Consider the following 11,473-nt stretch of genomic DNA (forward strand, 5'->3'; position numbering starts at 1 on the left):
AATTAGCACAAACACCCTGTTATGTATTACACTTCCTATTTTGCATTTATGGAAATAGAGACTCTGAGGGCTTAAGTACTTTGTGAGGGCAAATATATTCAAATATATTCAAATATATTCACATAGGGCACTGAGGGCAAATATACTCCAGTAGAACTCTTCCTAATGCGGAGTCTCATGCTCTGATGAAAACATCACCTTGCATTTCTAAAGAAGTAGGTAACCTAATTTAAAAGATCCTCATAGTTATAGTCTCTTCTTGCCCCAAAATTATATCAAAATTAGGTTATTTGAACATATCTTTGTTGATCAATAGGCAGTTGGAAGTGACTCTTACATTTCCCAGCAAAGAATTGGTCATCGCTGTATTGGAAATGCGTGTTTCTTTCTCAAAGAGGAAATGCATCCTGGCAATCTAGCATTCTGACCTGGAAAGGGCCAGAGTCAGCAGTAAAGAAAGAATACAACTGGCAGGATAAGCTGCCAGCAAACCATGTACCCCTGCCAAACAAACAAAATATATATATATATATATATTTTTTTTGTTTGTTTGTTTGTTTGGCATATGGGTTTAAAATTGTCAAACAAGTAGGAGCAGCAAGATTAGTGGGTTGCATGAGTTTGAAAAAAACCACCAAAGCCACTGTCACTTACATGATCAAACTCTTAATGTGTCTTTATAAACTAATATCAACTTTGTTTACTATAAATGAGGGTAAATATGTAAAATATGTTTGTAAGTTTTATGGCTCAATGCTTAATATTCTTAAATATGTTATGGTTTGCTTAGAATCATAGACTCATGACCATACTAGGAACCTTATGACTTATAACATTGAACCCTATCATTTTCCAGAAGGAAAATCCACATCCCTGACAAGTAAAATAGCCAAAGATCACACCAGTCTCAGAGCCACATCTTGAGTCCAAATATTATTTTGCCTGAAGTTATACAACTAGCTATTGACAGAACTGGAAGTGGGCCTTAGGCTGTCTTTCTTCTTCTCCACATAGCTTAGTATTTTCCAATTATAGGGACATTAAGAAATAAAATTATCAAAAACAAAATAAGTAAGCTGATATACACGGACACCATAAAAAAAGTAGATATTAAAAGGAAAGAAAATGATGAAAAAATGTGGAAAAAGTCTGCTTCATTTTATTTTCTGATTTCTCTTTTGTTTTCTTTTCCAGAAATTCTTAAAACCAACTGGGGTAAATATCCATTACTTCATTTTGTCGAAGGCAGGTAGTTAATGCTTATAATAATTGATTTAAAATTCAAACATGTCTTGATATTTTCCTCCAGAGACCTATTTGAAGCAAGCCCAACTAACTACCTTTCTAAAAAGCCACCTCCTCTAATGTTAATAAGCACTAGACAATTTATAAAAATAATTTTGGTATATGGCCTAAAGGAAATTTTAACATTAACCTCACTGAATTGTAGGCATTTTATTACAAATGTTATGCCAGTTGCCAGGCAAGTAAAACTGTCCTGGTTTATAAGTTTTTCAGTTGTATAGCTCAGCTTTATTCTAGATTTTCATTATTGATAATGTTTAGACGAGATGAAGAATGGGGTAGGAAACTCAGGGTGGTGGGTAAGGGAGTCATGAAAGAGGAAGAAGAAAAGATAGGGTGGAATTTCTAGAAAGGTATCAGCAAAAACCAAAATTTTCATAAAATCCCAATGTTCAAGACAAATTTTAAAATAATTTGCTTTTGCCTCAATGGCTTCACATTGCTCAGGTGTTCAGTCCTGCAAGAAAATTGGATTGCTTAAATTTTGTTTTAATTATCTTTGTAAGAAAACTCGTCCAGACTTCAAGTTACATTTCCGTATCTCAAACTCAGAAACAGCTGTTCCTCCTTTAACCTTTGTTTTCACCCATATCTGCCACATGATTTAAGAAAAATAAGCATCATTTTCCAAACGAATTCAATAATCCAATGGAGGAACAGATATAATTAGTTTACTAAAGGGTATATAGTTAGTAAAAGATAGATGGAGAATTCCCAATTGGTTAGGCCAACCAAAAACAAAACTCTTCACCACTACTTAACCAGACTAAATCCTTATGATTGATTGAATTTGTAAAATGACAAACTCCTTCTAGGTCTTCCTGTACAAATAAATTAAGGTCAGAAATGGTGATCTTACATAGACCCAGCAATAGTGTTGTATTAAATTTCTTAGCTCATTCTTCATGTAGTTATCACTGTGGCTGGAATTCCAGATCTTAAATATATCCATACATATCTGTGTACTCCACCCTGCCGAAAAAAAAAAAGTAGCTTCCAGGCTTACAGTGTCTAATGCTGCACCTATCCTGAGTGGCTTTAATGATTGCTCATAAAAATAGCTCCATTACTGTGACTAGATTACAGAAATAAATGGTCCTTAAGTCCTCAGTAGCTAAATAGATCACTTGCTTTTCTTATCTTGATTAGCCTCAAGCAATTAGAAAAATACGTAAAAGTTGAGGAAGGCAAGTTAGGTGAGCAATTGCCTGAAACATACTTTTCCCATTACCACAAAACACATTTTCCAAAGTCATGGACGAATGTTATTCTTGTGACATGTGTCTTGACAAAATCTTACATAGTCAACAAATTTAGGAGATAAGGATTATTCTATTTTGCTTTTGTTGACTCATTGTGCATTTGCACTTTTTGTTGGAGTGTATTCTCAGTTTTTCTCAGAACTCCTGCTTTACTTCTTTTTTTTTTTTTTAAGATTTTATTTATTTATTTGACAGAGATAGAGACAGCCAGCGAGAGAGGGAACACAAGCAGGGGGAGTGGGAGAGGAAGAAGCAGGCTCATAGCGGAGGAGCCTGATGTGGGGCTCGATCCCACAATGCCGGGATCACGCCCTGAGCCGAAGGCAGGCGCTTAACCGCTGTGCCACCCAGGCGCCCCTCCTGCTTTACTTCTTGATCCCCATTGCTCTTTCACTGGGGAAAGTACTAATCCTCCCAAGATCAGAATGAACATTGACGTTTTCTAAGTCCCCTTGCCTCCCTGGCCACAGTGATTAGTTAAGGGATGGGAACCAGTTCCAAGCTCGTTCTATCACAGAAATCCACTAATTCAGCCATAGTAATTGGTCTGGGAGAGGGTGTATGACCCAGACTCTGCAAATCAGAATCTTTCCTTGAGAGTTTTCTCACTAGAGTTTGGGTGAAAAGATGTCATCTTATTTGCTCTTGAGAATATATGGCCGTGAGCTTGGAGCTCTTGTCTATCTTGAGATGTCTGTCTGAGAATTTGAGACAATATGCAAAGGAAGAAGAAATGAAAGTCAGAAACACGGAAGACACGGGGGTTCACATCTCTGGTTGTAATTGTTCCAAAGTCGTATGACATTGGCTCTTTAGTTGGGTTCCTGTTGCTTGAAACCAAAAATCCCAAATACAGTGCTACAGGGGAGATAACACTTGAGCTGGACCACGGCAGGAAAGTTCAACATGGCCAGTCTTGATAGCTGGAAGGACTTTCTAGGAATATTTGTGCTCTAGAAGAACATGTGTGTGATTGGGGAATAGTAAGTAGACATGTGTCTCAAATATAAGTTATATGCAGGAGACACCTGCTTTTTGTATTGTTTGCTTCGCTTTCCACTCATCTACTTTTCAAAAAATACAGTGCGAGATATCTATAGCAAGAAATAAACAGCATCAAATATAGTATGAATTACAACAATTTATAGAAGTTTTCTATTAGCCATGCATTTTCTGAAGTGCTTTACATAAAGCAGCCGTTTTCAAACTGTGATGAGCAGACCCCCACACGTTGTATGGAGTGACAGGCTTGGGGGATTACAGGTACCAGCATGAACATAGAGGAGATAAAGGCTGGTAGTCTCCCGCTCCAGACTGTACAAATAAATAAGGTCAGAAATGCTAATCATACCTAGACCCAGCCATAGTGGTTTATTACATTTCTTAGCTCATTCTTCATGTAATTACCACTGCTGCTAAAATTTTCAATAAAGCATCCCTGTCCTTCCTACTTCAGTAATGAACTTCCACATATGATTGCTTCTAAAGAAAGGTTATGCTGCTAAAAAACACGTAAGAACCATTGATAGGCATCTTCTCAATTCTCACAATAAAGCCATAAGACATATTATTATCCTCATTTTAGAGTTGAAGGAACTAAGGTTTAAGGGATTAAATAACATGCTCAAGATAACCTGGCCAGTAGAAGGCAGAGGCAGGATTTGGACTTTGCTGTTTTTGCTTGGCCCCAGAGGCCTTACTCTTACCTGCCACACACTCCTACTCCCAGTGTACCCTTACGGCCCTGACCGGGACAGTGACCTGCTTACCGAAGTTTGCCTCTTCATTCTGGGAAAACCTAAATGGCCTAAGACCAAGCACAAACCCAACAAAAGTGTGACAGGTAGTCAGACTACCTGTACTGGATGGGATGCAGCAAGAAACAAGCCGGAGCAGTCGTGGGGCACCGCTCCGGTGGCAAAGAGGAGCTTCTTGCATAAGGTTTGTGTTCCTGCTGAAGCATTCAGAACGGGCTCTCAGGGAGGTAGCAACCAGTTCTGGATCTGCTGGTCCTGAGACCGAGACAGGAGAAGCAGGGATTAACTAGGGTTGGGGCCATCATGAAGGGAGGGTGGTTGAGCAATTGAGTATTCCCGGTAATAGATGGGAAGTAAAGCAGTCCTGGGCATCCCTGGTAACACAGCACTAGCCACTCAGTGAAGGGGTCGTTATGGCATTTTGACCTTGGAAGTATCTCCAGTTCAGCGTAGAGTTGGTATGATCTGTGTTTGTCACACTAACCTCAATAAACACATGAGGCTTTGTTCTTTTTCCATCTGAACTGGTTTTTCACACTCAGTCCCAGACAGACTTATACACTTTCACTTCTCTAAGCTTGCTGCTATCCCAGCAAGAGTTCTGTCGAACTCAATAAATTTCAACAGCAAACATCTACTGATATGTACCTAATACACTGAGTGTATATTAAGCATGCTAACTTTAGGCAGTGGGGAATCAACCATCTCATCTTCCCTAAGCCCAGGGCAAATTATAAGCCTGAAAGACAATTTGGAAGATCTCTGGACAGAGCAGTAAAATAAATGCCTTTTAAAAAAATATTTTAAAGTCATCTCTACACCTAATGTGGGGCTCGAACTCACAACCCTGAGATCAAGAGTCACATGCTGTATTACTGAGCCAGCCAGGTACCCCGATAAATGCCTTTTTGTTATATATTGTTAAAGATTTTGTTTATTTATTTGAGAGAAAGAGAAGTAGTTTCCCTGCTGAGCAGGAAGCTGGATGCAGGGCTTGATCCCAGAACCTGAAGATCATGACTTGAGCTGAAGGCAGACGCTTAACCGACTGAGACACCCAGGCGCTGATGTGTGTTTCTAATATCATCTCTCTGATGGGGGAAAAATGATTTCCTGAGGAAAAGAATTAATGGGAATGGGTAATCCCCTTCCTTTCCCCAGGTCCCTAAAAGTTAGAGAGATTATGAAACAGAGAGAATATAAAATGTAAAGGAATACCAAGGGTTCCACTACAGGTCAAGTGGTTTCCTTTGCTTTCTTCTTTAAAACCCCTTGTTCTGCCCCTTTGCCATCTCTCCCATCTTCTGCTCTTAATCAGAAAAGGCTCAGGGCTTATAGCGGGAGGAATTATTTATAACCTTATGGGTCAAGTACACACTATATACTGCACTTGGTATTAGTCAACACAGCTGAAAATACAATTTGGATATATTCCTTGTCCTGAAGTTGTTCAGAATCTAGAGGTATTAAGAGTTGTGAACACAAAAACTGACCCCACAAGAAGAAACTTCCGTCATACAGCATCAGCAGCAGTAGCAATTTAGATTGAACCATGGTGTCCAAATTTAAGCATCATGAAAGAGATTTGTATTAAAAACTGACTAGAATGGTTCTCTACTTATCATGAAACTTGTGAAGATTATTAAGCACTATTTAACTTTTAATTGGAATTTCCCTTCTCAATATATAACTCTCTCCAGCAGGAATCCTTCCTGAAGGAAATAATTAATCAGGGCAGTTTAGGTTAAAAAAAATCAAGAAAATCCAATGAAAAAGATACAGTACTCTAAATTGACATTACCTTTGTTCTGACCGGGAAAAATGATTCACAAGATTGATGACTTGTTCATGTTTGAGATGCAATAAATATGTGAGAGCAAAATATATGTTTACTGCATACCACTATAATTACTGACATTATACTTGATAGCAGTATTATGATATACATTTTGTTAGATATAAAACCAGTATATATTGAAAATGCTTCAAGAATGTAGGGATCCCACATTTAAAATGACTTTAAATAGTAATTCAGTTAGGTCTCTAATTTGTGCTTGGAATGTGAAAGAGAATTGAAGATGAAGACCACAATTACATAAGCTTAAGCCATTAGAGAAATTAAATATAACACACATAAACATGAAGACTTTATTTAAAATAAATCAAATATCCTGATGTTGAAGCCACAAATTATGAAACTGTGTTTGGTTTTCATACTAACACCAAAACTTCAAAATGGCATCCACAATTGACTACACTTCTTTCTGCAGCCACAGTTCCTATGAGCCAACCCACATACTCAGGCAAGTACATGAACGTGTATCCGTCCCTGGTGTAATTTGTGGTCAGAGGACAGAGCAAAGACAGACCCTGCAGTCACTTTCAGACAAAAGTCTTCAGGACAGATCATTTAACTTAGGTCAAACATTGAAAACTAATGTTTTTCTGTGTGGTTGAGGTTTATTATTGGTCACCTTATCAGAATAAAATTACATGTGGGCTATGGCTTATTTTAAAAGTATCTATGTAGAAAAATAGAATGAAAAAATACTATGTGAATACAAAGACTCTTTTTGAAACAACTTAGGTGCTGTGCTTTCTCCTATGTCATTAATTTTCCTTCTGTGCCTTTAGAAGCGTGGAGTGTTCCTATGCATTCCTAGAACTGGTCCTTTTCCAAAGCTGTCTACACAAAGTGGCAAAAAGATAGAACGAGTATGGCCTCTGGAGCCTGGCAGATCTGCGATGGAATCCTGGCTCTGCCCTCTACTGGCCATTGGCTTTGAGCAAGTCATTTTACTTGAATCTGAGTTACCTAATCTATAAAATCAAGCTAGTAAGACCTACCATCACAGGTTGTTGTGTTGATATCATAATATCTATAAAAGGCCAGCGGAGTGTGTGTCTCACGGCTGCAGAACAATAAGCAGTAGCTGCCATAGTCGCTGTGTGTTCTCGTCGCTGTGGATGAGGTTACCCCGCAGCGGCGGCAATGATGCACTCTCAGCAGCTACTTGAGGGCCGTTTATATTGCCCTTGTGGCTCCGCCTTCACTTTCCACCCTCACCGTGCTGCTCATTTCTTTATCTGTGTCTGATAATACTGCTCTTACGTTTTCCGTGCAGCGCGCAACGCTGCTGGCAGGGCCCTCGTGAGATACCGCGTGCAGAGAGATACGATCATCTTCCAGCCGGTGGGGAACGTGAATGTGCTTTTATTGGCTAGAGATTCAAGAGAAATGCTCTGACTCTTCCTAATATAAGAGGAATATTCCAAAGGGCTGTTTGGGGCCACTGTTAACACGGGAGATAATATGGTTGTAAGGTTTCAAATTAACTTCTACAACTTGACACAAATCTCTTATATTCACGAGCTGTTGATTGTATTTTTTAGCTCAGCATTGGTTCCAGCAGCGTGTTCTCTGAAGATGTGGGGAGTGGAAAGGAAGAGTGCGCCTTCTCAATCCCATTTTTTAGTAGCCTTTTCTCACGAATTCAGTGTGGGCAAGACCTGCGCCCATTAACTTGACCACAGGAGAAGCCCTTCTGGATGTAATTAGTGACCCAAGATGTCATATAAGCCTATAGTACATTGTATCATATTTATTTTTAATTTGTAACATAATATCTCAGGGCAATTTTTCCTTAGATAAAAATCTGAATAGATTATTTACCATTATCAACAATATATTCCTCAAATCACTGTGTGTAAGCACCTAAACGTCTTAAAACCATTGAAATACGAAATTATGCAAAATCTATCTAGTATACCCATGATATTTTTATCCCAGGTAACATTATTAGTATTTTTAGTACAACTTTTTATCTAACTTTTTTAACAGCTTACATATGTGTGGTTGTTTTTCCCACTTGTTTGTTTGCTAACTTACATATGTTTCTTGACTTAACATCTTCTGGTAAGAAAACAAACATTTGTGATCTTATCATAAATGATTTATAGGAACGTGTGATAGAAACAGCCACGTGCTCTCATACACGAAATTCTTGATCAAATCTTTTTGTTTTCTTTAAATCACTGAAGTACACAGAATTTTTTTTTTAAAGGAACCATTTGTTTTGCAATCCTGCATACCCTGGCCTTCTCCAGAGCAGGGTACATGAGAAATAGTGTCATTCTCAATGAAATAATACACACATTTGTGGTTTCCTCACAGGTGTGTCGACCCTATCACCAAGTCTTCTCGGCTTACTGCTGCCTGCGCTTGGCATCGTCGTCTACTTGGCAATCTGAATGTGGTGTGACAGCTGCTGTTCCCAGCCCAGCACAGAGGACACCTTCATCCCTATGATGACTACAATTCCTCCCAGTTCCTGTGGCTCCGCCCGAAGCCAAATAAATCACACTTTAACAAACTATCCAGCTGATTTACAACACACGTCGTGACTGAGGCATTCAGGAACCTTTCATCCAAAAGAATAAACTTTTAAGTGGATATAAAATAATTTTTAACTCGTTCCAATATGCCTTATAAACCACTTAACCTGATTCTGTGACAGTTGCATGATTTAATCCAATGGGACAAGTTACAGTGTTCAATTCAATACTATAGGCTGTAGAGTGAAAGTAAAAATCACCATACACAGGTGCTTTAAACTTAATAACAAGTTGTGAAATATAATAGAGGTTGAAATGTTGATCGTATGTGGTAAATGTAAGAGTAATACAGTCTCTTGTACTATTCTCTGTTTCGGGTCCTACATATTTTTGAATGGCCCCTATCATTCATGACATTTTGAGTTGTCTTCACAAAAGATAGAGTATAACTGAAACATTTTGACATAAATTCCATGAACAAATCATTTTACTGAATGAGTTAAAAGATTCTGAATATTGAAAACCAATTCTAAAATTTGTTTCCCGTATTCTTATTTTGGAAGAAAGTAATTTTCTAAATATTTGCCTTTCGAAATCAGTAATACTTTTAAGTTCATTGTTTAGTAGTAAAGTTAACATACCATATGAAGATTTTTCTTTACTTTTATATTATATTCTGAAGTTATTTTATGCTTTTCTTGTCATCAATTTCAAACCTCAAAAATCACAGCTCTTATCTAGAGTATCATCCTATTGCTGTATTTATTCATATGTGGGATGATGAATTTTGAAAAGTAGAGTGCTTCCTTTTTTTAATTGAGATGTGACAGTTTTACACAGCTAGGAATGAATGACAGTTAAGTGAATATCCGCGTGATCTAATAATATTCTAGTATCTTTGTTTTTGTGCTTCATTTCTAAGTAAAACCTTTCGTTATTGAAGGTATCAAGAAATCACCTGTAAGTTGGAAAAACTGCAATATACCTATCTTATTTTTTTTTAATTTAGTTTTAAGCTCATTTCCCACTTCAATGCAATACTGAAAACTGGCTAAAAATACCAAATCAAAATATTGCTAATGGTACTTTGAAAGTATGCATACCGGAAGGAGGAGACAAGTAATGTGTCTGTCCAATGGTGTCTCCCAAGCGTTGGTGCTTTAGGTTTTTATAAGTTGTAAAAAGGAAGATGCACATTTCTTCCTTCTCCATGGTGTGCAAGGAAATGTGTTGAGTGTGGATGTGAAAGAAATGGAGAAATAAAGGATTAGCCGGCTCATAACATAGTGCAATGTCTGATGGTTCAGGAGGTATAACCCTATTTTATTAGCGCAACCTTGCTAGCTAACTAGAGATGGAGTTTATCTTTTTAGAAAGGATACCTTATAGGTTCATAAAAAAATATTTACAGGAAGCAAAATAGATCTATTACTACTTTACCCCCCTTTCTTTCATTTGTATAATTTTTGTACTATATATCTATGTGTAAATGTTTAGAGCTTTCATTATGAAAATATCAATAAATATTTCACTAGTTTACATTCAACTCTTTGTTATAAAATGAAACTTTTTAAAAATAAGTGAAATGGATGATTTCCCAGTGGAAGTATGTCAACAGTCTTAAAATCATTACCAGATTTCATAAAATACTTAATTATTTGAAAAGGAAACAAAATCTCTTCATACTTTAGGGAAACGAAAACTCTGTAAGCCTTCTGTACAAATGTTTGTGTTTTCATTGTTACACTTTGGGGTTTTCCTTTTGCAATGTGACCCATGTTGGGCATTTTTATATAATCGACAACAACTAAATCTTTTGCCAAATGCATGCTCGCCTTTTATTTTCTAATGTAGTGCAATAAAGAGCAAAACTGGCTAGATTTTGCATGAAATGGTTCTGAAAGGTAAGTAAACAGACTTTGGAGGTGGGTCATTTAATTTTAAATTTGTGACAGAGATAAGGTAGATTAAAATCTCTCATACACTGATAACTCGAGCTTTTCATTTCCTCATACAGTTGTACAAATTTGACTGGGACCATCAGTTTTCAACTGTTGTCAAACTAACTAATGTATCATCTGCTTAAGACGCAAGATTCTTGATTAAACTTTATATAGATATAGACATATCTGTTGTTTCTTTGTATTTCAGGAAAGGTGATAGTAGTTTTATTTGATACTGATAAATATTGAATTGATTTTTTTAGTTATTTTTATCATTTTTTCAATGGAGTAGTATAGGACTGTGCTTTGTCCTTTTTATGAATGAAAACAAATTATAAAGAAATAAATGTCTTACTGTTACCCAAGAAATAGCAACTGTCCTTTCAATTTACCTGAAGTTGAAAATTCATTTTTAGAAGGTTTTCTTTATAAGTTCAATAGCACAGAATAAATATTACTTCTTAAGCAACAGTTAATTGTTTGAAAGGTTCTACAAAAAATATACACACAGACATAAAGAGACACACACGAGCTTGCATGTGCGCACACGCAGGTGTTATTTCATTGAAATAAGATTACCTAGTAGGTAACTTCAATTTTGGAGATTTCAATAATTATCACTCAATCTAATGCTGGACACTAAAGCAAGCTGCTAAATGCCAGAAGAAGAAGAGGAAGAAGGCGGGGAAGGAGAAGGAAAAGAAGAAAGGGGAAGAGGAGGGAGAGGATGGGGAGGAGGAAGAGGAGGAGCTAGTTCAATCCTGAATAAGCTGGTATTCTAATAGAGGAATTTACATAAAAGCATGAGTCTACAGACAGGTCTGATACAGGTAAAGCCTTCTCTGAATCCTGATTTGGGCTAAGCCCAAAC

The 11,473-nt window shown here is 37.1% G+C and overlaps 1 protein-coding gene across 1 annotated transcript in view; it reads left to right on the forward strand.

Moving 5' to 3' along the window:
• Nucleotides 1-10,783, forward strand: part of CNTN1 (contactin 1) — a 341,046-nt gene extending 330,263 nt beyond the window's left edge. Inside the window, exon 25 of the mRNA XM_045801266.2 lies at nt 8,499-10,783. Within this exon, the coding sequence (XP_045657222.1) occupies nt 8,499-8,575 (77 nt within the window). The 3' untranslated portion in view covers nt 8,576-10,783. The remainder of the gene's footprint in view (nt 1-8,498) is intronic.
• The last annotated feature ends 690 nt before the right edge of the window (nt 10,784-11,473 follow it).

This window comes from Ursus americanus, chromosome 25, assembly GCF_024610735.1.
Source record: "Ursus americanus isolate L20-20 chromosome 25, mUrsAme1.1.p, whole genome shotgun sequence".
NCBI lineage: Eukaryota > Metazoa > Chordata > Mammalia > Carnivora > Ursidae > Ursus > Ursus americanus.